The sequence below is a fragment of the Microcebus murinus genome, chromosome 9 (genome assembly GCF_040939455.1).
Source record: "Microcebus murinus isolate Inina chromosome 9, M.murinus_Inina_mat1.0, whole genome shotgun sequence".
Taxonomy (NCBI): Eukaryota; Metazoa; Chordata; class Mammalia; order Primates; family Cheirogaleidae; genus Microcebus; species Microcebus murinus.
Genome location: NC_134112.1, coordinates 80045428 through 80071532, shown reverse-complemented (window position 1 = coordinate 80071532; position 26105 = coordinate 80045428). Strand labels below are relative to the sequence as shown.

Below are 26105 nucleotides of genomic sequence, written 5' to 3'. Positions count from 1 at the left end.
TATTCTCAATCTTCTAATTAAAGTAGGAGGGCTTAGCAGTCAGAAGAATGGATGAGTCCCTGTAGAAGCAGTGATCTCAGGATTAAAGATGAGGCCCTTTCCAGGGAAGGCAGTGCCCTGGAATCACCAGGAGCTGATCCAAACTGAAGCCAGACCTCTGGAGTGCGTGGGTATGGTGTCAGCTGCCAGCGCGTAGGGACCACAGCAATGAAAATGAAGCCAAGCAAGAGGTCAGGACCTGAGTGGATGGCAAAGGTCGGGAGTTCAGAGGCAAGCCCAGAATGGGAAAATGGGCCCCAGGTGTTGTGAACAGACACAGGGTAGCCGGAATGTTGTGTGTGGAGCAGCCGGTGTGGTGAATGACCAGAGTCCAAACAGACATGTCATTGCTGGGAGTCAAGGGGCAGGGCAGAGCTGAGGCAAGAGGCCAGGGTTTAGGTGGCAGCTTGAAGGGTCACAGTCCACTCGGGGGGTTTTCAGGAGGGTCTGTGCATTTTTCTCAGGTGCCCTTTTCTGGATCTTCTCCAGATTAATTCTCCCAAAGGATAACTATTTTAGGTGGAACAATACCCTATTTCAGCCACATTCCACACAAATACCACAGAGACACCAAAAAATGGAAAGTCATCTCTCTTTCCTCTTTACCCCAAGCCTTCATTTCATGCGTTTGAGAGTGGCATAAATTCCAATAAGAAATGATTTTATGAAATGGCATAATAATTCTAAAATTATTCTACACCCATTGTTCGGTGGAGAACACTTAATAGAGTTTGCTCTCTTATGAGTGCTTCAGAGGATAGGATGCTGCTTTATGCTGCAATTGAAACAGGCTAAGCAACCAAAGAGTTATGTGATTTTTTTTTTCTTTTTTTTGGGGGATCAAGTAGAACTGAGAGTTATGTGATTTTATATGCTTCAAAAAAAAAAAAAAAAAAAAGAGAAAGAAAGAAAGCTCTTTCCCAATGCCACAGGTCCCTTGTGCTCTTTCCCTTAGGCGGGAGCTCTGTCCCTAGAACAGTGAACAAAAATGGACAAAATCTCTGCCTCCCAGGAACTCACTTTCTAATATCAGAAACTCAAGGTAGGATCATTATGATGGTTAAACTTTAAATTTGGATTAGAAGTACTTGCAATCAAGGTAAAAGCAAAAAATGCACATTAAGATTATGTAATTCTCACTGCCTGATCAAAGGAAGCATATTATTTAATGGGAAGAGACAAACATTTCCCTTGACATTGAATTCTAGAAGGCTTTCATTACATGACTGTTTATCTAAAGAACAATGAGTAATATAATGGGCAATGTTTTTAACAAAGATTTGTAGGAGATGCAGAAGTGTGGCTATTTCTTATAAAAGATCACATAAAACCTCTGTTGATGGACATTTGGCTTATAGAAGATTGTATCTTCCAAAGATAGCTGTAGCAATATCTCTCAAAACAAGTTCTTTTTACAAAGTCACTTTGACATTCCTCCCACTAGGAGGTGGAATCTATATCTTTCTCCCTTGAATCTGCGTGGGCCTTTGCTCTGCTTTAGCCAATAGAGTACGACAAAAGTGACTTCTGAGAGTATGTCGTAAAAGTGCAATGTACTTCCCCCTTGTTCTTCTAGGATGCTTCCACTTGGAACCCACTACTTTGCCTTGAGAGAGCCCAAGCTACAACATGGAGAGGCTACATACCCGTGTTCTGGCCAACAGGCACAGGTGAGTTCCTGGCCAACAGCTGGCATTCACAGCCAGATGTGTAAGTAAACAAGCCTTTAGTTGACTTCAGCCCCTCACCACGAGTCAGAGCCTTTGAGTCTTCCCAGCAGAGTCCATACACATTGTGGAACTGAGACAAACAATCCCTTCTAGGCCCTTTCTAAACTCTTGATCCACAGAATCCATAAACATAATAAAATAGTGGTTGGTTTATGTCATTAAGTTTGAAGTGGTTTAATACACAGAAATAGTATCTGCAACAAGGTTGTATACAGTTTTTAGTCATTACAAATAAACATTCATGGGCATGCATTTCTTTGGGGAATATATAAGGGTCATAGGTTATGAATATTTTTAACTTAGGCAGATAATGCCAAACTTTTCCCAAAATGATTGTAGCAATTTTGACTCCCACCAGCAGTATATGAGAGTTCTAGTTCTGCATCCTCACTAACATTTGATATTGTTAGTCTTTTTAAATTTCAGCCATCTGGTGGATGTGTAGCAATATCTCATTGTGGTCTTAATTTGCATTTCCCTGATTTCTAATGAGGTCAAGCATTTTATAATATCTGTATCTGGCATATGGTTATAAAGATATTCTCCTATATTATGATTATCTTCTAGGAGTATTATTATTTTGCCTTTAACACTAGTAGCAACAATTCCAGAAAGCACTTTGATACCATTTCATTTGTCTTCCCTCAAATCATTTTCTTGTAGCCATTTATATCCTATCTAATACAAAATGAAGTAAGAAAGTGAGAGAGGATTGAACCTTGAAATAGTCTCTTGTTTCCAGAATTTAGAATTTCTTAATTACAAACCAAATAATAAAATCAAAATCCTAAGGCCCTAGAAGAGTAAAACTCTTTATTCTTCAAGCAGTCTAATCCAAATCATTTGGGACCCAACCTCTAAAGAAGAGGTCTACCTATATTGCCTACTCACTCTGGGCTCCCCATCTCAGGCCTCTCTTCCAAACCAAGTTCCACTTGAAGCTGTGGCTTTCCACCTTTCTCACTGTGATAGCCAAACAAGCATACACTTTTTCACTCCCGTCTGGCCCTGGTGGCCAAGACAATGTGTCTAAGTGGAGTGCCTCTTCTGAACACTGGATCCCCAGATTCAGGGGCAAATGCAAGATGTTAGTTCATTTTCACTGTAACTTTAGACATTTCCATCTTGGTATTTAGTTCCCATAGAAGGATTAGGATGGATTCTCTTCCTGGGGGTTGCTACCCATGGAATTCCAAGGAAGTGAGATTTCTTGCTTATTCTTTTCTAAGATATGAGACCAAGTTCTTCTTCCTAGCCAGGAAAAGCAACTGGGAAAATATGTTCCATTATCCTAATGTTTTCTGCTACATAGACTCTACTAGTCATTCACTTCCCTTCCCCTTCTTTCTTCTCTTCTTCCCATTTATGTTCCTTCTTGCTTATGACTTCTCCATATTGTTAAATGGCTTTGTCTCTTCCTGCAAAGTAAAAATAACCAAATTATAATTAAACAGCACCCCCCAAAAAGATATTCCACCTTCATGCATTATTTACCTTATAGATTTTTAGCCTCCATCTCATATCAGTGTAAAAACTTTCTAGGGCCAGGAAATGCAAGAGAGAGAAAAGGAGTCAGAACATAATGGTAGCATAATAAAGGCTCACAGAAAAGGTTGTAATTGATTAGGAGGTAGGTGGTACTGATGAACTTTTCTCCAACAAGGTGGCCCCGAAGTGTCTGGGTGCTCACAGAGGCCTTCACTTCCCTCCTTCTCCCAATATCCATAAGGAGGGCATTTCTCAAGGTCACTTCCCCACAGAGGCAGAACGGGAGGGTGGTTCTGGTTGTATAATGCTAGAGAAAAGCCCAGAAGTTCAGTTTTAATAACTCATTCAGAGAATAGTGTTGCTGCTACTTTGAAAGACTTGGTCCTACCAGCCCTGGGCACTGGCCAATACAATCCAGCGTGCACTCTGGAAGGAGAGCAAATTGCTTCTCGTCAGTGCCAGCATGATTGATAACTATACTCTTCTTCACCTAGACTTCACCTAGGTGAGAAAAATGAATAGGAATCAGTCCCAAGTGACCATACAACAGAAGCCCAGAAAAACAGCAAAGACTCTTTCCTACTTTGAGTTTTTTGCTTAGCTTTGTTTTGTTGTGCACCATTTCAGTATACCTGTATAGTCCACATGCTTTTAAGTTCTGATAGCTAAGAAGTCTCTTGTTGCCTTCTATTGGTGCTTAAGTAAGTTATAAAAGCTACCATTTATTCAATCTCTACAATGGAGCAGGCACAGTACTAGATACTTTATAGATTAGCATATTTTCTCATAAAATTGCTATAATAATCCTATAGGGGACATGTTATTTCCATTTTAATGGCAATAAAACTGAGGCTCAGGAGGAAAAGATTCCAATGCAGTCTATTTGACTTCTAAATTCAAGCTCCTAGTCCTTCTACCAGTTAAGCTATTCATGAGACATTGTTTTTGGAAGCCTCAGAGACCATTCCACCCTGCACAAAGCCTGGGATCATTGCCAAAGACCTCTCCCATAACATTCACCGTGTATGCCCATTTTTCATACTGTCCATTCATCTTTGTTTTCCCCATGAGATGAGTTCTTTTTTCCTCCAGTCCTAGAAACAAAATGTTGGGCTGGATGAATCACTGTTTCAAGCTACTGTGGCAATTCTCTGTGTTCCTCCTACAGAAACTTTTATCCAGAACCTTAGTAGTTTTTTCCGTTTTATCCAAGTTGATTGTCTGTCCTTTAGCTGCCAAGAAAATTTTTGTTCCTATAAATTAGAGATTAGAGGGAGTCACCTCTAACCTCCTTACTGGGTTAAGACAGAGCTGACAATATCTTAGAAGTTCTGAAGACCTGGGAATGATTTTTAAGAAGGGGATTTACTTTAATAGTAGTCCTTGATTATCTCAACCTCAGATTCATTTGCAGGGCCTTTGTCCCCTTTTAGGGATTTCTTCCTCCCAGGTCCTTCATAGCCAAACACTGCCCAGAGGCAGCAAGTAACTTGGGGACTGTGTTTGTCAGATGGGCCCTGGACAGCTCCTGATCTTCTCCTTACCCTGGGACCTCGAATTTTCAGTGAAATATAGGATGAATTTAAATTAAGATCTAAAAGCACCAACAGGAATATGATGACCAGTAGAAAGTGGTGTTGGTTCCATGGAGTGGTCCCAATAAAGAGCTTGCAGTGAGGGTGAAAGGAGAAATGGCACATTGGTGAGAGCCAGGAGAATTACTGCCTTGCTGGGCACTCCCTCTACAATCCCTGACCAGGAAGCAAGGTAGGACCTCAACCGGGGGGGCAGGCAGGAAAGGGCAGAGCAGAAGGTGCTCATTTCTTGGGATGTGGCTTGGAAGGGGCCTCATTCTCCAGGTCTCAATGCTAAGGGATTACCATAGGAGAGGTGCTAATGGAAACAATGGAATCATTCATGGTGTGGGTTGAATTGTGTCTTTCCAAAATTCATGACCTCCTCATCCCCAGTACCTCATAATGCGATTATCTTTGGAGATAAGGTCATTATAGTTGTAATTAGTTAAGCTGAGGGCATATCAGCATAGGGTATGGCCCGAATTCCAATATGACTGGTGTCCTTAGGAGAAGAATGCAAAGATAGAGTGAAATGAGTTATGCTGCCACAAGCCAAGGAACTATCTATCAGAAGGTAGTAAAAGGACTGGGACAGATAATATCTTAATCACAGACTTCTAGCCTTCAGAACTGTGAGACAAGATAAATTTATGTTGTTTAAGCCACTTAGTTACAGCAGCTTGTAGCAAACGAATATAATTCCCTATAATGAAAAGAAAAAGGTGAACTAGGGTTAGTTTATTCATTAGATAGCTGAGATCTCACTGCAAAAAAAGTAGCAGGGTTTGGCCTAAGTCTCAGTTTTTCTAGGCAAGGTGCTCCCCTCCACATATTGGACAACGGTGTCTTCCCACAGTCCCTTGATGGAGCAGGGCAGAGGCAGCCAGAAGTCCAGAGGATGGAGCTTCCTGTTCCTTCTTTCGCCATTCCCCTCCCACACACTCCTTCCTCCTACTTCAAATTTTCTCCCTTTGTTTCCTACTCCATGAATGAGATTGCAGCTTAAAGGTCTTCTAAAAGATGAGAATGGATTGGGAGAGCAGGAACTTAGAAACTAGCAGGCAGGACTCACTCTGGCATCTTTATTCCTGTTTTGCCCCTTATCTCTTTGTTGCCTTTCTGACAAGATCAGAGCTCAGGGGTTCTTACTCTTCAGTTCAGAGAAACTCAAGCATCTGGGGTGCAGCATCTCCCAATTCACCCAACTTTCTTTCTATGTTCGGACTGAGAATCACAGAATTCCCTGATCACTTTGTGACCCAACCAGCTGCAGGTTTTTTCTAGCAGGCTTGAACCCAACATGGGGCCTTGAACATTCTCATAGGCACTGATAAAGGTATCTTGGTTGTTGCTCAAAACACTGAAAGAAACTGGCCCTAGTCATGAGCTAAATTCCTTAAACTCTCATATAAACTCCATACCCTGACCACTTGCTGTGGACAGACCTAGGTGGAACATGCCTTTTCTCTTGCTGTCTGTCTTGAGGATACACTGCAGCCCACTCTGCGTGCAAGTTCCCCTAATAAATGCTTTGGACTGATTCCCCTGGCATTTAGTGCTTCTCTCCCTGGAATCCCAGCTGGCCCCGTCTCAGGATAGTTTGGAGCACTCCCTTGTGGGAACCTCCTTGCTCAGTTTGGTGGGAGGAAACAACGAGGAGAGAGGCCAGGTGCCATTTCCTATTTGAATTGTCTCTGTGGGCTGGCTAATGAATGTCTCTTGCCTTGTCTTTTCTCTCATGTGGGGCTCTCCCAAAGCTCCAGATATGTGAACTCTGAACTCTAAGGACGTCTGTTCTTATTTCATAGACTGAAATCTTTGCACACTTGCTTTGCTTTTACCATTCAGCTTCATAGACTGACATCTTCATTATTGCCCAAGGCTCCACCAATAGCTCCAAAAGCAGCTTTCATTTTTTCTTGAGACCAGGGTGTTAAAGAGGAGGAAAGTGAAAGCATGTGTAAGAACTCTATCATGCCTATAATCTCAGCAGAGATTTCAGGAGGCTGAGATGGGAGGATTGCTTGAGGCTAGGAGTTTGAAACCAGCCTGGGCAACATAGTTAAGACCCTGTCTCTACAAAACTGGAAAAAAAATAGCCAGGTGGGGTGGTGTGTCCTTGTAGTCCCAGCTACTCAGGAAGCTGAGGAGGAAGGATCATCTGAGCCCAGGCATTTGAGGCTGTGGTGAGCACAGATTGTGCCACTGCACTCCAGCCTGGGCAACAGAGTGAGACCCAAACAAACAAACAACAACAAAACCTCCCATCATGCTAAGTGAAATAAACTAGACACAAAAGGACAAATTCTGCATGATCCCACTTATATGTGGTATCTAGAATAGGCAAATCAAATTCATAGAGACAAAGAGTAGAGTAGAGTTTACTAAGGGTTGGGGGGAGAGGCCTGGGGAGTTATTATTTAATGAGTTCAGAGTTTTTGTTGGGGATGATGAAAAAGTTCTGAGATGGATGTTGGTGATGGTTGTACAACACTGAGAATGCACTTAATGCCTCTGAATTATATGCTTAAAAATAGCTAAAATGGCAAGTTTTACTGTGATGTATATTTTACCACAATTAAAAAGAAAAGAAAATTCTAGAGGTAAAAATCAGCATTCTTTACTACCAATCCAACATAATTACTATTCTTTCTGAGTTACTAAGATCAGCACCTTTGGGCAATTGTGTTAGATAATTTGATTGATCTTTTTACTGGCTGTTTTAAAATAAATTCTTTGTTTTTTCAAGAAGAATAATCCCATTTTCAGACCCAGCTTCCTCTAACAGTGCCAATAACATCCAAAGGATTTTACTCTGTTATGTTTGAGTCTGTCTTTTCAACTCCATCCCTAGAAAAAGTCCAACACATGGTACGGGGGCTGGCACCCCCAGAGCGCTAGCAGCAGCTCTTTCCCAAGCCTGCATCTCCTTTTGCCCTTTCTGTTCCCGTGCCAACTCCCCTTCCAGTCACACTCTAGGCTCTCCTGAGATGTGGAGAAGAGGGAACCTGGGTTGCTAACAATGACCCTCCTGCTCAGTGTCCCTACAAAATACAGCACACTGGGCAGACTGCAGGGGGCGCTCCGGTGCTGACCCAGTGGGGCTGTGGGGGTTTGCCAGGCTCCCAGGTGACTGATCCAGGTGGTTGGGGTCAAGCAGCTCTAGTGAGCATTCTCTCCAAACACTGGTTGTTGGAACAACTATAATTAAACATTCAATTATGAGAAATATTACATAAAGACAACTAAGAGAATTCAAAATACCAGAGACTGAAGAGAAGCCAGCATAGTGGGTGGAAAAAGTGTTGCTATGAAAGGTCTAAATGCTGAAGAGTGGGAGAAGAAAAGAAAGAAAATCAGAGAGTAAAAAAGAGGTTTCCTCTAAAGATTAGTATTGGGCTGTCTTCCAGGAAAAAAAAGAGAGACAGAGAAAGAAAGAGGGGGGGGGGAAGAGAGAGAAAGAAAAATAAATGTGTAGCCTCTCAGGGAAGGCTAACATCACTGATTTCAGGTAGTGGAGACTTCAGAGAGTAAGAGCTGTTTTGATCTAGAACCAAGAAGTGGACCTGAGGACCCAGAAGAGGAACTGGGTGAGCTGAGGGTTAGTGGTAGAGGAGAGGCCAGCTGGGCTGATCATAAAACCTGGGACAATGGATCAGTCAAAGTCTGGTTATTGTGTTTAATGGTGCCAAGCCAAAGATAGTAATGAGACTTGATTTATAATTATCTATCTTTACATAGCTTGTTCTCTGGGTAGTGTAGGGTCATGATTCTGTTGGGCCAAGCAGGTGTTGCTTTGGGGGCCTTTGTGGGCATGGTAAAGATGAAGAGCTCTGGGACAGAGGTAGGACCCTTATCCTCAGGGAGTGAGTTTTCTTTCCCATTTCCTTTGGGTCTTGTTAAGCAGTAGAAAGGTACCCAAGCAGAAGTACTGGGTTTTCCTATGTGGGGCCTGTTATACACTTATTTTCAGTGATGACTAGAAAAAACCAATATGGTCCCCTTTACTCTAACCTAGGACAGGACAGGTCTCCATAACCTTCAGAAAGCATACAGGTAAAGACCTTAGATCATTGGTGACTTATGATCCTCATCCTCTTCCCTTTAAAACATGCAAAAGTTTTGGTGTATTTCAAAGGCAGCAGGAAGATATCCACCCAACTATTTCCTGGGCAAGGTAACCTTAGTTCAGAGAAGGAATTTCATATAATAGGCTAATCAGCTTGAAGATCAAGAGGGCCAGCTGAAGAAGCAGAGAGATGGACAGGACAGCAGCACAGAGTCAGGGCAGGGAGGGTGGCCTGGCAGTCTCCTAGACTGTGACTACTGAACTCAGTCAATAGATAATAATGGTAACTATTGGTGCATAATAGTAGTAATAACATCAAATACTTACATAGAATGTTCTTATGTATGTTAACTTATATAATTCAACAATTCCATGAGGTAGCTACTATTGTCATTTCTATTTTATAGATGTAGAAAAATGAAGTACAGAAAGTTAAAAAATATAAGCTTTAAAAAAAGGATGTAAGCTCAAAGAGGGCAAAGTTTTCTGTCTTTTTTATTCACTGCTGTTATCCCAGTGCCTGGCACATGTTCAATAATTATTTGTTGAATTAGCAGTTAACTGATCCAAGATCATGCAGATGGCATGGCAGGTCTGGGATAAAAAATGAGGTTTGATGGCTCTGGAAGTCCCACTGTTAATTACTGAGCCATACTGTCCTAGATGCTGTTACAGGAGATGAGCTTTGTGTGTCTCTTGGGCTGAGTTATATCTGCTTAATAAACTGCTCTCACCCTCAAAGCTGGCTATGAGGAAACACTCCTTAACTCATTTTATGAGGCCAATGTTACCCTAATATCAAGAGACAAAGACATTACAAGAAAGGAGACTACAATAATCTCTCGTGAGCATAGATGCAAAAACCCCTAACAAAATATTAGCACATCAAATCTGACACTTATAAAAAGAATTATAAGCCATCACCAAGTAGGATTTATTCCAGGTACACAAAGCTGGTTCGATACTAAAAAATCATTCATTGTAACCATGTGAACAAGCTAAAGAAGAAGAAATCATGTTATATCATTGATGTAGAAAAAGCATTTAACAGAATCCAGTACCCATTCATGATAAAAAGTGTCAGCAAACTAGGAATAGAGGGAAAACTTCTTCAATTTGATAAAGAACATCTACAAAAATCCTACAGTTTAAGTTCATCAATTGTAACAAATGTATCACTCTCGTGGGGGATATTGATAATGTGGGAAGCTATGCATGTTTGGGGACAAGGGGTATATGGGAAATCTCAATTTTGCTGTGAACCTAAAACTGCTCTAAAAAATAAATACATATTGCCTTGGATAGGGAGTCTTGATATTATAAAGATGTCAATCTCTCTAAATTGATTATTATAGACTCAAAACTTTTTAACTTGACAAAATACTAATGTTCAACTGAAAACTAAACTTAAGCAGGACAAATAAAAAATTCTGAACAAAGGGTAATGTAAAGCGGAGTAGCTCTTTCAGCTATTTAAAATATATTATAGCACAATTATAAGTTTGAAAGTGTAGTAACCACATGGAAATAAATAATAAAGCTGAATAAAATTTTCAGAAGATTTAGAAAAACCCTACAATTAGCATCATACTTAATGGTGAGAAACTGAATACTTATCCAAGATAGGGAACAAGGCAAGGATGTTCTTTCTCACCACTTCTATTTAACATCATATTGGAAATCCTAACAGGTACAATAAGACAAGAAAAGGAAATAAAAGATATATAGATTGGGAAGGAGGAAATAAAACTGTCTTTGTTCACAGAAGACATGACTGTTTATGTGTAAAATCCCAAAGAATCAATCAAACAAACTTCCCAGAATTAGTAAGTGAATATAACAAATTCTCAGGATATGAAGTTAATTTACAAAAGACAATTGCCTTCCTTTATACCATCAGTAAACAATTGGAATGGAAATTTTAAAATGATACCATTTACCAAAATGAAGCATAAAAAAAGTAAAATACTTAGATATAAGTCTATCAAAACATATTAAGCTTTATATGGGGAAAACTATAAAACTCTGATGAAATAAATCAAAGAAAATCTAAATAAATAAAGAGATAATCCATATTCATTAATTTGGAAAATTCAATATTGTTAAAATGTCAATTCTTCTCAACTTGATCTATAGATTCAATGAAATCCTAATCAAAATCCCAGCAAGCTTTTTTTGTAGATATAGACAAATTGATTCTAAAGTTTATATGAAAAGGAAAAGACATAGATTAGCCAACACAGTATTGAAGAATAATAATAAAGTTAGAGGACTCACATTACCCAATTTCAAGTATAAAGCCACATAATCAAGAAGACAATATGATATTGCTGAAAGAACAGATTCATAGAGCAAAGGAACAGAATAGAGAGCCCAGAAATTGATCCACACAAATGTAGCCAATTAATCTTTGATAAAGGAGCAAAGGCAATTCAATGGAGAAAGGATACATTTTTAATAAAAAAATGAACCTAGACATAGATATTACACATTTTATAAAATTAACTCAAAATGGATCATAAATCTAAATGTAAATTTCTTTTTTGAGACAGAGTCTTGGTCTGTTGTCTGGGCTACAGTGCTGTGGCATCAGCCTAGCTCACAGCAACCTCAAACTCCTGGACTCCAGTGATCCTCCTGCCTTAGCCTCCTGAGTAGCTGGGACAACAAGTGTGCACCACCACGCCTGGCTAATTTTTTTCTATTTTTAGTAGAGGTAGGGGTCTTGCTCTTGCTGAGGCTGGTCTCCAACTCCTGATCTCAAGTGAACCTCCTGCCTCAGCCTCCCAGAATATTAGGATTATAGGTGTGAGCCACTGTGCCCAGCCCTAAATGTAAATATAAAACTATAATACTTCTAGAAGAGAGCATAGAAGAAAATCTAGAGGACCTTGGATTTGGTGACAAGTTTTTAGATATAAACCAAAAACATAATCAATAAAAAGTTGATAAATTGGACTTTATTAAAATTAAATTTTCTTCTCTGCAAAAGTCAAACCACAGACTTAGAGAAAATATTTGCAAAACATATATCTGATAAAGGACTTGTATCCAAAATACACAAAGAACTCTTAAAACTCAACAATAAGCAAGGCATGGTGGCACATGCCTGTAGTCCCAGATACTTGGGAGGCTGAGGTGGGAGGATTACTTGAGCCCAGGAGTTTGAGACCAGGCTGGGCAACATAGTGAGACTCTATCTCTTTAAAAATATATATATAAATAATGAAAATTTTTTAAAAAACCCACAATAAAAAAATGAACAATCCAATTTTTTTAAATGGGCAAAAGTTCTGATCGGACACCTCACCAGAGAATACATACAGATGGTAAATAAGCATATGAAAAGATACTCAATATTATTTTTTACTAGGGAATTACAAATTAAAACAACCACCAGATTCCACTACACACCTAAGAGAACAGCTGACATACAAAAAAAATGAGGCAAGTATGCAAGACAACCATTGTTGCTAGGAATGCAAAATGGTACAGTAACTTTGGCAGACAGTTAGACAGTTTCTTACAAAGTTGATATACTGTCAGCATACAATCCAGTATTTATGCTCCTTGGTATTTACCCGAATTAGCTAAACATTTATGTCTAAATAAAAAGCTGCACATAAATGTTTATAGTGGCCTTATTTACAATTGCCCAAACTTGAAAGCACCCAAGATGTCCTTCAATGTCCTTCAATATGTGAATGGATAAACTGTGGTACATTTGTGCAATAACATATTATTCAGCAATAAAAAGAAATGAACTATCGAGCTATGAATAGACATGGATGAATCTTAAAGGGAAAGAAACCAGTCTGAAAAGGCTGTATACTCTAATTCCATTATATGACACTCTGGAGAAGGCAAAACCACAGCAATGGTAGATAAGTCAATGGTTACCAGGAGATTGAGGGGAAAGAGGAAGGGTTGAATAGGTGAAGCACCAGGATTTCTTAGGGTGGTGAAACTATTCTATATGATACTGTAATTGTAGATACATAACACTATATATTTGTCAAAACCTATAGAATTTTACAACATAAAGAGTGAACCTTAATGTATATAAAATTTTTAAAAATCATGTAGGAGGTCAGGGGAAATAGAATAACAGAATGTGACAAAATAATCAAACTGTATTACAAATGTATAAAACCACGTCACTGAAGGGGGTGGGGTAAAGGTGCTGATTTAAGTAACTTTGGGAATGAGTGGAGTCTGTAAGACTAAAGATAAAAGAAATTGTACATAAGCATTATAATCTAGTTGATAAAGTTGTTTCCTATGATGGTTTGTGTTAACAATTCTCATGCTACAAAAATGTATACCTACCGGAACTGAACAATCAAGTAGATAGATGGTGGATTATGGGAGCCAGGTTTCCTACTGTTGGAGTACGGAGTTTATAGATAAGCAGAGAGGAAACTAGAATGATCCATGTAATAATGGATTAGAGCTGGAGACATCAGTATGAATTTTTGTTTAGTTTAATATAGATACAAATGGTTACAGATGGAAATATTTATAGATATGTGTATATACACAGGCTAGTATACACACATATATTTCTTTGCTCTGTCAGCTGAGAGAACTGAGAAGCACTGACATCCCAGTAGCAACCAGCACAACTGGAACCCAGATGTGGGTTTCTTATACCACTTTTCAATAAAAGGAGCCAGGGCTCCTTAGAGAAATGGCTGATACTAGGACTGGGACAGGAAATATACAAGGTGAACTTTGAGCATCTGGTAGTATCAGAAAGTAAGGAAATGCTGGAAAAAAACCACAACAACAACAGCAACCCAACAAACGAACAAACCAAAGCCCACAGTACTGGAGACATGCCAAAGGTCAGAGGAGTCATCTGAGTTTCAAAGTTAGAACAATTTGAGCAATAAAATAAAGTAGTATATTGGATTATAACCCCCCCAAGTAAGTTTCCTTATAAAAAAATAAGTCCATACTGATATAAATAAATTATTGAATCAACAAATGAATGAATGAATGAATAAATGAGAGAGAAGAGACAAATCTCCCCAGCAGAAGACATCCAAATGGTTTATGTAGATATTCCACTCTCAAGTAAATGGAGCATAACTCCATACTTCTTAAGTGTGAGTTGTGCCTAATGACTTCCTTAGCAAAAGTACTGTTTGGAAAGGGAGTGGGGGAGAGTAACTTTAGTGGACAGACCTAACAAACACTATCTCAGCCAAGTGATCAAGGTCAATATCAATAGTGATAAATCATGTTCACAGTACGTACCCTTGATATGATGCGGTAAAAATGATATTCTACCTCTTCGGTTTTCTTCCCCTAAATCCGTAAGTCCAGTCTAATTATGAGAAAAGCATTAGACAGATCCCAATCAAGGGATATTCTACAAAATACCTGACTCCTCAAAACTGTCCAAGTCATGAAAAACAAGAAAAGTCCAAGACATTGTCACAGCCAAGAGGAGCCCAAGACGATGATTCATGGAAAGTGGGCTCCTGGAAGGGATTCTGGAACAGAAAAATGACATTAGGGAAAAACAGAGAAAATCTGAATAAAGTATGGACTTTACTTAATACTAACATATTAATATGAGTTTATTAATTATAACAAATATACTATACTAATGTGAAATGTTAGTAGTAGGGAAAACAGTGCGGGGTGCTGTGGGAACTATCTGTACTGTCTTTGAAATTTCTCTGTAAATCTAACATTATCCTAAAAAATAAAGCTCATTAAAATAAAGTTTACTTAAAAACAATCAAACAAACGACTGGGGCTATCTGCCTCCCCAGACCAGCCAGTGCAAAGTAGGGCCGGGTGGGGTGAGGAAAGCTTCCGGAGAGCAGAGCTGGCTGTTTCCAGGCAACAGAAAGAACTTCGGGTTTCCAATGTCCAGTTCCCGAACCTTCCCCACACGGTCAGGGTGGGTGCTCACACGGACCCAAAACGGCACTCTCCAAAGGTGCCTGGCAGAGTGCCTTTGGACCGCCCTGGTCGGCTGTGGTCGAGGCACATAGTGCCTGCCTGTCCCGGTGACTCTGGGCTGGGCTCTTTCTTCACAAGCTGCCCTTCACACCCCATGGGCTTCCTCTCCCGGCCTCCTTAGGTTCTTGGCTCCGGCCCCTGAATCCCCCAGCTCTGCGGGATTTAGTTTAGGGGTGTGCAACTCACCACCCCACTCGACTCTCAATTCGGTAGTCTTGAGAGGAACAGGAGGCAGGGTTGAGTACAGAGGTTAGGGGCTCACGGTGCGAAAAGAGGGGAAAAGGAGGGGGTTTTGTGCCCCAGTTCAAAGCCACGGTTGGGAGGGTGTGCTCTTCACTCCCTCTGGGGTGTTCAGAGGGAGGGAGCCGGTTGCCCGCTTTCCAGAAACTGAGCTGAAAGCCGCAGGGATTTGCAGCGGGAGAGAGTTTTGGTTTTAGAGCAGAGTTTGGGCGGAGAGAGTAAGGTAACTGTATAATTTGGGGTGGAGGTGTGTGTAACTTCAGCGTGAAGGTCCCAAGCTCAGGAATATCCGTGGAATATCCATGTTTTTGTAGCAAGGAAGCCACTTTGACTTTAAGGTGGGAGGCGCCGGCTGCCTGAGAGTGGTTTCTCGGACAGGTGGCGCGTGCGCTCTGGATAGCTGAGGGTTGGCTTGAGATGGGGCTCTCTGGAGAGAGGAAAGGGGGCTAGGACCCCACAGCCTACTAAAAGGCGCCATAGGAAGGGGTGGAGGCAGCCTAGAACTGGTGTCACCTCACCCCGTGGGTGCCTAGAGCCTGCGGCGAGGTGTCAGACAAAGCCGGCGAGTCCCTGCGCTGGCCGCGCCCTCTCCTCTCCAGCTTTACGCACGGGCTTTGGGTCGCCTTCTGGCCCCGTGAGGAGGGCAAGGAAACTCTAACCGCCTCTGCTGAGGACAGGACTTTTTCCACAGCCACAGAGCTTTATACTAGGGGCTTCCAAGGGCTGAAGAAGCCAGCGCTCAGGGCTCTACATCAGGGCAAAGGCAGGTTGGAATGGCCACGGCTGGCCCTGGAGAGGGGCGCACAGCCTGGCTGGCGGGTGGCAAGACCTATGAGTTAATGTATAATTGTGAGCAGATGGCGGGGGCTGGCGGCAGCCTGGGGCCTGGGCCCAGCTAATGAGGGACAATTAGCCCTAGACTCGGTGGGGGTGGTTGAGAGAGTCAGACAGTGAAGGTAGATATTTGCTCCTCAAACAGTCTGGCGCGCTGGGCAGAGGGCTGAGTGGCTGAGCCTTTGGGCTGGCTAGGCCCCCCTGCCAGGGCCCTTTCCCCATTTTCCCTCCCCTCATCACTTGTGGGTCTAGAGCCTCTGTTTGTTCAGACCTGAGAGCACGTAGTCATAAAGGCGGAGGGAGAGGGTAGTTTATGGGGGAAATCACTGCCACCACCATCTGCCAGGGCTTGTCCTTTCTCCCCCCTGACACCCCTATCTCCGCCCTCATGCAGCTGTCTATGGGAATAGCTGGTCAGGGCATGAGCCATGAGCCCCCAGATGCAAGGGCAGATCCAGGGGGGAGGCATGAGGCAGGAAAGGGGGACTAAGAGCAGGGCCACCACAGGCCTTGCTGGGGACCTGCTCTCACCGGGGCATGGCTAAGCAGAGTGACCAGCAGTCCCCAGCTGCCCTGGGATGGAATAAGCTCTACCCCCTGGGAACATGTGCTGTCCTGCCTGCTGGTGCTGAAACCACTTGCTGCAGTCTCCCCTGTGCCCCTGTGCCCCGGTGCGCTGGCCCAGCCTGAGGAAGCTGGAGTAGGTTGGAAAAGGAAGGAAGTATGTGTCTGAGTAAAGTAGGAAACCCACTTTTGTGAGACATTTGGCTTTTGAGAACAAGAGTTCCTAATTCTAGGATCAAGTTGAATGTATAACACTCACTCCCATCCCCCCAAAACCCAAAGCATTTACCAGTGGAATCCAGTCTTCTCTTCTTACTTCTGGATCTAGTCTTACTGTCCTGCACCCTGCTTACTTTCTGCCTGATTTCTGCAAGTGTCACAGAATCCGAGATATGGAATGGACCCAAAAGGCTTTCCATGTTGGCTTCTTCACACACACCCCTACCAGGGATCTGCCCAAGACCATACTGACAACAAAGCTTCCATGCACTGGAGGTCGTGTTTCACTTTCAGCATCCCACTCTGCAGGATCCACCTACCCAGCAACGGGGACCCCTCATCCCACCAATGGCCCAGATAACCTGTGGCATCTTTTGTGGGAACAGCAGTGCCATTAATAACTTGGAGAGTCTAAAAGCACCAAATCCCTAGTGAACAGAGCCTGATAACATATAGAGATGGCAGAAGGAAAAACAGACTGCATGCCTCCTCATAAACACCCCACATACATGTCTAACTACCCTTGGAGGCTCATTCCCACCACCACTACCAGTTTAGTGTTCTGAAGTCCAGGATCCCCCTGTTTCCAGGCAAGAACTCAGCCTCGGTGTCACCTCAGTCAAGGAGTCCATTGGAGAATTGGTGAGGATATTCCCCAGGGAGAGCCAATGCCATGTGACATACGTTCTTCTCCATTTACCCTCATTCTCTTGGAGTTTTAGGTACCAGCTCAGTCAGTATTTAGGTAACGGTCTGTATACCCATCTATCTTTTAGAGTAATACACACATGACACAGAATTTGACACCAAAGCCCAGCCATGTGTGTTCTGGTTAGGAAGCTATGCTGGTGGTGGTGCTGGAAGGCTCCTTGTGCTTCTGTGCATTCAAAGCAGTACGGACACAGTCTGAAGTTCCCCATCTTCCACATCCCTATGCCTTTCAGGAGTACTGGTCCCTATGTGGGTGCTCTCTGGCTCCAGGGAGCCTGCATGAGAATGGCTCAGTTCCTGCATCAGGGTGGTAGGTGGATACTAAGTGGGCTCTAAGAATCCCCATGGAAGGACACAATGGGTCATTGGCTGTGGTTTGCCCTGCCTCAGCGCCGGTGTCAGTCAGCCCATGCACACCTCCCTCCTCCTCTCTCCTCTGCTCATGGCCTGTGACATCACTGGCTGCTCCCAGAAGGCTGCCCTCTGTTCCAGAGCACGGGCTCTCTGTAGCTCTGGACCCCCTGGCAGGACTGAAGCAGGAGCAGAGTGGAGGCTGTCACCAGGACCAGAACACCACCCACCCTGGAGCCTGCAGGGGTCTCAGGAGCCCAGCATAGAAGACTGAGACCTCCCACTGACGCTCCCACTTCATTTCCTCCACACAGGTAGCTCACCTGCAGGCTCATTGTCTGCTCTGTCTCCCATGCTGTCTCCATGTCTTTGTGTGGCCAAGCCCAACTCCCCTCTGTCTTTGCATCTCCCACCCTCCTTCCCCTTCCATTCTTATCCTGCTTTCCCATTTTGCCTGCACTGGTTACTTTTTCAGACAAGTTAATGTGAGTGTTGGGGATGTGTGGGGTGGCTGTTGGAAATGGGGTTTCTTCTTGTGAGTTGAGGCATGATGATTTTAGGTTTGGAGATTATTTAGGTTTTGATATTGAACCTGCATCCCCACTGCTCCTTTGAGTTCTGGTCACTTGGGAGGACTAATCCTATCAGGGGTTCAGGGTTTGGCTGATATTCTCAGCTCCTTCTCCTTGTTCTGGCACAGCCCTTTACATTCCCAGCTTGACTCTCCTCTCCCCATTGTTTTGGTGAAAATTACACAAACATGGAGCAGGGGTGGGTGCAGAGAACAGAGAGAGCCGAGGATTAGAAGCCAGAAATTTTGGCTTCTGGTGAGGAACTGGCTTCCAAACCTTGAATTTTACTCTCTGGATAGCCCCCAACTTGTGGGAACCCCAATCTGTGCCTTGGTTTTCTCTTTGGAAAAACCTTTGCCTTCCTTCCCTACTTTCTGGAAAGATGAGAGTTTAAAGGGGATTGTATCTCTACCTGCCTAGAAAGGAGTGAGTAAAAGCCAATTTAGCTCCTGAACTGAAAAAATAGGCTCTGATTTCCATACTCTTTGGAATTCAGTGTTGTTCTGCCTGTGCTAGTCTCCTCTCCTGGGTTGTATTGTCCTCTCTTGGAGAGCAAAGACCTTGTTCCTTTTCTTTTTACTTCCTTCATCCTGAACAACCAGCAGTGAGCTGATGCTTAAAACTTTATTCAGCAAATAGTTGTAGGTGAATTAACTGAGCCAAGATGGCATGGTTATTATAAGAAAGTTCTATGCATAAGCTGTTCCCTGGGGTGATCTCCAGACCTGCCAGGGTTCCAGACATGAAGGGAGGTAGCTTTGATTCCCATGAACTTCTGATGAAAGCAGGAAAGACATGGGGTCCTATGACCTGTGTCCCTTGCTACCCAGAGACTCTCTTGTGCTCATGATGGTTTCTGCACCAGTCACAAACATCCCTCTCCTACTTCCCATCCCCTCCCTTCAGTACGCTTTCAATAAATGCTAGTTGAATGAATAGGTGTGGATCTGAGAAAGGTGGTCTCTGAAACTGAAGCTTCACTGTGAGATCTAGAACTCCTCAGAGCCCAGCAGGTAGAGATGCCATGAGCTGTGTCTTCTAGGAGAAGCCAATGCCTCAGGCTTGTTCATCTCTACCTCCAATTGTGGGATCAGACCCCCAATGCCTTGGGGATAGAGCTGAGCCCTGCATTTCCCCAGGGCTTCCTGGAGAGTATAAAAAACAGGCGAAAGCCCTTCTTCTGAAGTGCTCTGAACCATCCAGCTGGTGGTTTGGAGAACCTAACCCAGGACTGCCTGATAGTGAAGGTAGAGCCCTGAACTTGGGGACTCTGGGATCTCTGGCTCCAGTGTGTCAGCCACGACTGAGAAGGCTCATGAGTGGTCAGAGACGACAGTCACCCGCTTGGAAAAGGGAAAGCTTGAGCATTTGGAAGCATCATCCCTTTCTACCTCCTTGACCTTTTGTAATGGATGTGTGGGAAATGAGAACCCTCCCAAATCTCCTAGCCCCTTGTCAGGACATCCAGAAAGATCCAGTCCTCAGCCACCTTTGATGTTTTAGTTCATCACTTAAGAGTTTAAGTAAAAGGAATCCTGATTTGCTAATGTTAGCCAACCTCTTGGCAAATTTTGGAAACTTGACTCTATCATAAAACACTACATATCAAGACCATTCCAAGCAAGAGATTTCATCCACATAACTCCCTATTGTTGCAGACCCAGCCACCAAACCAGAAAAGAAGCTCCTAGAAGGAACTCCCTTTCCCAGTCTTCCCAGTTAGTTTCCTGTCCCTTTGTGGAGGGCCAGCGTGGAGCATGCAGCAGGACGGTAAGGAGCCTGGAGATGGGGGATCTCAAGGCTTGGCTTCCATCAATCCAGTTTCATCTGCCATTGGTCAACATTCTGGGGGAAGCTTTTTCCAGACACTCCCTCTGCTCCACCCCGCTTCCCCAAGATCAGGAGAGTTGCCCAAGAGCCAGCTGCCAAAGAAAGTGGCAGGCTTTCAGAGCCTGGGAGCAAAAGGCAGGCATCCTCCTAGGGCAGGACTTTCGCCGTGGTGGGAAGGCAGGCTGGAGGGGCCTGAGTGACCCTCTCCACATGTGGGCAGGGCAGTGGGGAGAAGTGGGGTGTGGATGTCTCTTTCTCATGCCCAGGGATCAGCAGCGTGAATCAGCTGGGCGGGCTCTTTGTGAATGGTCGGCCCCTGCCTTTGGACACCCGGCAGCAGATCGTCCAGCTAGCAGTCAGAGGAATGCGGCCCTGTGACATCTCACGGAGCCTTAAGGTAGTGTGCCAGGGCCTTAAGAAGCAAGGAGAAAAGGCATGTCTGAAGGCAAGAGTCTGGGATGTTGCAGACTCTGAGGGTCTTTGGGGCTTGGGCTACTGTCTAGAAGACCCTCTTGAGGCCTGGATGGGGAGCTCCAGGCTCTAAAAAGTGAGGTTACATTCTCCACCTCACAGCCTGCTCCAGTAAGTCTCACTTTGCCTTGTAGCCTTCTTCTGTCCCAGGGATACTCCCTTTCCTTCTGCCCACCTGCCTTACCTGTCCCTGCTTCTCACCTGACTCAGGTATCTAATGGCTGTGTGAGCAAGATCCTAGGGCGTTACTACCGCACTGGTGTCTTGGAGCCCAAGGGTATTGGGGGAAGCAAGCCTCGGCTGGCCACACCCCCTGTGGTGGCTCGAATTGCCCAGCTGAAGGGTGAGTGCCCAGCCCTCTTTGCTTGGGAGATCCAACGCCAGCTTTGTGCTGAAGGGCTTTGCACCCAGGACAAGACTCCCAGTGTAAGTACCCTCCCCTGCCTGCGCTGGGGCTGGTCAACAGGCTGCCTGGGGAGAATGGGAGCCCTTCTTACTTGGCAGTGTGGGCATGCCAGGCTGAGGGGGGAGTTCCTGAGCCCTTCTGAAGGCCCATAAGGTTCTCTTCTAAAAAGTGAAGGTGGAGAGAAGGTGCAAGCATGGTGAGAGAGAAGAGGCTGCCCTTGGGAATGATATACGGGTGGAGACAGAGGGGAGAAAAGATATTGGAAGGGATATCTTGAGGATGCAACCCTGAGACTGTGCACCACGGCCCCACTCACACCCTGACATCCTAGGTCTCCTCCATCAACCGGGTCCTGCGGGCACTACAAGAGGACCAGGGACTGTCCTGGGCACAGCTCAGATCACCAGGTGGGTCTTGGAGTTGTCCCCAAGGACAATCAGAGCCAAATCCTCAGCATTCTACAACTTTCAAAGCCCTTCTCATTCTTTCTTGGATCACCTTCATAACAACCCAGTAAGGAGGGCCAAACGGGGAGTCTCATTCCCACCTAGCAGAAGAAAACTGAGGCTCAGAGAAGTGAAGTAATTTACTCAAGGTCACCAGCTAGTTGATGGCAGGGCCTGGAACTGAGCACAGGTCCCCTAGCCCCTTGCTTCTGCTGAGTAAGAGGCAGGACTAATGTTTCAAATCCTCCCTTGGCCTCGTGCACAGCTTCTTAGAGCATCCTTCGTGTTCTCTGGGATCACACAAACCTGGACCAACCCTGCTGCTGTTTTCCCCCAAACAATAAGCGTGACCCCACCAAGATATTAAATGCACTTCCCACCAGGTGCCCTTGCAGCGATCTCCAAGTTACCTGTGAATGCCCCACCAGCTCAGCTCTGCCCTTGCACCCATGCTGTCCCCTGGGCACAGGCACAGACCCCATCTGACCAGAGATATCACTGTCACAAACTGCCATAAGCTATTGTCCTCCTTTGCAGCTGTCTTGGCTCCGGCTCCTCCCACTCGCCAAAGTGGCTTTGAGGCTCCTCGGGGTCCCCACCCTGGGACCGGCCACAGGAATCGGACTATCTTCTCCCCAGGCCAAGCAGAGGCACTGGAGAAAGGTGCTGGGCTGGGGCAGATGGCAGATCAGAGGGTGCTTGGTGTGACATGGAGGCAGGGGCCTGAGGCCCGGGGGGCAAAGGTGGAGAGGTGTAGGCTGTGGGTGGCCCTGCATGGGGAGGAAGGCAGTTTAGGGTGTGGCAGGTGGGGAGTGAGATCAGGGAAGACCCCTGCCTTGCTCCCCTCCCTGTGCCCTTACTGCATGAACCTGATCTCTGCAGAGTTCCAGCGTGGGCAGTATCCTGATTCAGTGGCCCGTGGAAAGCTGGCTGCTGCCACCTCTCTGCCTGAGGACACGGTGAGGGTGAGTGAGCTCTGCCACACAGTGTGCACAAACCACAAGGAGGAGGAGTCTGTGCCACCAGGGATTTGGGTTCTGATGAGGTGTAGTGGGGGGCAAGGAGGCAGAAACAAATTTGTTTGGTGCAAAAACTGGAGATGAGACCCTCCTCGTTTCCCTTCTGCTGCTTGCTCTCCTTTCTTCCCCACCCCAAGCCTCTGAGTTGAGGAAGGTGCCAGAGAGCAAGGGTTAGAGCAGGGAGGGAGGATGTGAGCACTGAGGAACACATGATGAGAGCAGCAGGTGCCGGACGGCAGAAAGTACAGCCAGCTATAGCATCCTTGTCCTCCCTCAGGTCTGGTTTTCCAACAGACGAGCCAAATGGCGCCGGCAAGAGAAGCTCAAGTGGGAAATGCAGCTGCCAGGTGATTTCTCTGCACATTCATCCATCCAACATTTATGCAGCACCTCCCATGTGCCAGGTCCTGTGCCAGATGCTGAGCACACACAGTCCCTGTTCTTAAGGGCTGCACAGTTTAGGGTTGTAACATCCATCTCCTCCCAACCCTGCCAGAAATTGCTGCCCTTCCCGGAACCTGCCTGCCTCTCACTGCACTCCCCAGCCCCACCCCAAATCTTCCCTCTAAGCGGATCTACCCTCGCCTTACAGGTGCTCCCCAGGGTCTGACTGTACAGAAGGTCTCCCCAGGGATCGTCTCTGCACAGGTACTCTGGAGAAGAGGGAATTTGTGCGCTGGGAAGACGGGAGGGCTCCCTGCATCTCCTATTTCTGGGGAAGGCCTGAGCTAAGATCCATGAATCCCCAGGGCCCCATAGTGCACACTTCTAGAATGTGCCATCCCCATAGTCTACTATGTGAATGGTGCCCTCTGGAGTCGTGCAGGATACAGCCTGGGTGGCAGGCAGCCTTGGGGTCCCAGGCCTTCAGAAGAGAAGGTGCCACTAGCAGATAAGGATCTCCTCTCACTTTTTCTAGCAGTCCCCTGGCAGTGCGCCCACAGCGGCCCTGCCTGCCCTGGAACCTCTGGCTGCCCCCTGCTGTCAGCTGTGCTGGGCAACAGTACCAGACAGGTTTCTGAGTGACGCTCAACCCCAAGCCCCACTCAAGCCCTGCTGGGGTAAGAATTCAGGCCAGGCCTCAATCTTGAAGTGTGTGGGGAGGGCCCATGGACTCCTTGGCCCCCACAGACACAGATCTCCAGATGGGATCATCAAATGAAGCTTCGTACAGCTTTCCTCATTCCTTCCATGGCCCACAAAGTTGGGGGAAACTAGCACCCCCTGAGTCTGTAGCACCACTGATAGCCATAGCAGGTAAAGGGGGGTAGAGATTTGAGTGTGTATATCTAGGGTAGGAAACTGAAGTCTCAGTCCCTTCCCTAAAGCCACTTTGAGGGGTGGGACAGGAATGATAAGCCCTAGCTCCTTTCTCCTTGTCCCTGCAGGCTACTTGCCCCCGCAGCCGAGTTCCTGGGACTCAGTACTACTTTGCTGTCCTTGTCCTTCCTCCTCAGTCTTGGTGCCCCTCAGGCCCTGCCCCCACCTGGCTCCGGGCTTCTGTAAGGCCTGGGAGGAGGCAAAAGGCCCTGAGTGGGAGGGAGATGGGCTAGGGGGCATCTAATACTGTCCTGCCCATGCAGACTGTGGCTCCTTCCTCCTTCCTGTGGTCTCCCCATCATTCGTGGACCTTGCCTGGCCCTGCCTTGCTGCCCCCTACTCCGTGAACCACCTGACCGGAGGGCCTGGAGGAGCAACACCCACCTGCTTCTCACACTGACCTTAAGAGGCCTTCACTCAGCAGTAATAAAAACATTTTTTATTAGCAGTGGTTCTTGTGTCCATCATGTTGTCCCCATGAGCATCACTATGTCCACCCGTGTTTGACAATCATAAACAGTTTGCCCTGTCATCTGTATATATCTGTCTATCATCTTATCTGTGGGTGCACGTATCTAATCGATGTATTTATCTATGTATCAATGCATCTATCATGCATGTATCTATATATGTATATATGAGTCTATCTGTCTTGGTGTTTGGATGCTCATATGCCCACACATATGCTTGTATGCACAGACACATGCTAATATTGTATCATGGCACTTCACTCCTAAATCTTCCAGCATGCATCGTCAAAAAATAAGGAATTTTTTTCCATAACCACAATACCTCATCCACCTCTAAGAAAATTTACTATAATTCCTTTATCTAAGAAAATAGACACCAACTCCCTAATTGTATATGTATTTTTTGCCATAGCAGCAAATAGAGTGAGATGTCACTTTTCATATTCTGCTTTTCCATTTCTACATGCTCCAGGGTCACGTTTGCTTGGTTCTTCTTGGCAGCAAGTTCCAAATCATCTCAATTCTGTCCTCCTGCAAAGGAAGCTGTAGGCCCCTCCTGGGAAGTCTTAGGATGGGGTTGGGGGAAGGAGGTGAAAAAGGGGATATTCAGAAAGGAGGACTGGCTCATCCCTCCAGATTCTTTTCCTTTTGAAGGGCAGGGGATGGGTGATGATGGTTCAGAGAGGGGGGCAGTGTGGAGTGGGGGCATGCTTGTTTACTCATATCTGGAACAGGCACTGACCCAGATGTCCTTCAAGAAGTCTCTTTATTACCAAATACTCTTGTGCTGTGCTGGTCAATAAGCAGCCACCAATCACCTGTGGCTATTTAAATGTAATTCAAATTAAATAAAATAATTTACCTACTCACTGGCCACACTAGCCACATTTCAGGTGCCCAACAGTTACACGAGGCTCCTGGCTACTGTATGGGATGGTGAGGATTTTTGAGCATTTCCATCAGTGCAGAAAGTCCTGTGGGACCACACAGCTCTAGAGTGAAATTTCCAGGGTAATAGAGCATACTCTGCTCCTGCCCTGCCTTCTCCATTTCAAACTGGATGTCCTGCTAGGCAGAACTGTCCAGGGAAATAGTTGAGGTTTTATGGGTGACAAAAATAAGACAGGCAGCCTGAGAATAAGCCATGCAGTTCAGCGACAGGGCTGATGGCGTCAACAGAAGGAGCTACTCAGCTGAGGCCCCATGGCTGGCCACTTTTGGGAAACACGGCGTCAGATAGTGTGTGTGTGTGTGTGTGTGTGTGTGTGTGTGTGTGTGTGTGTGTGTGTATGCACGTGCTTGTATATCCCCATGCACACACGTGCCCAGGCATCTGAGTGTGTCCCCTTTATCTATGGTTTGGCTTTCTGGGTTTTAGTTATCTAGGGTCAACAGCAATCTGAAAATATCAAATGGAAAATTCCAGAGATAAACAACTCATAAGTTTTAAATTGCATGCCATCCTGAGTAGCACGATGAAATCTCACATCTTCATCCTGTCTACTACAATACCCACCTGCTAGTCACTTGAGTAGCAGTCCTGGCTAACAGATCAAATGTCGTGGTATCACAGTGCTTATGTTCAAGTAACCCCTATTTGACTTAATAATACCCAAAGCACAAGAGTGACCATACTGGCATATTGTTATAATTGTTCTATTTTATTATTGTTGTTAATATCTTACTGTGTCTAATTTATAAAATAAACTTTACCACTGGTATGTTTTCTTAGGAAAAAAACCTAGTATATATACTGCTCGGTAATATCTG

At 45.0% G+C, this 26105-nt stretch overlaps 1 protein-coding gene across 1 annotated transcript; it reads left to right on the top strand.

The window, feature by feature from the left end:
* Nucleotides 1-88: 88 nt before the first annotated feature.
* Nucleotides 89-24265, top strand: PAX4 (paired box 4). The gene is made up of 12 exons (XM_076006223.1): nt 89-192; nt 1616-1709; nt 8346-8424; nt 20470-20600; nt 20885-21100; nt 21412-21487; nt 22064-22189; nt 22409-22491; nt 22823-22892; nt 23138-23193; nt 23465-23606; nt 24129-24265. The coding sequence occupies exons 1-12, from the start codon at nt 89-91 to the stop codon at nt 24263-24265; spliced, it is 1314 nt and encodes a 437-aa protein (XP_075862338.1).
* Nucleotides 24266-26105: the final 1840 nt, after the last annotated feature.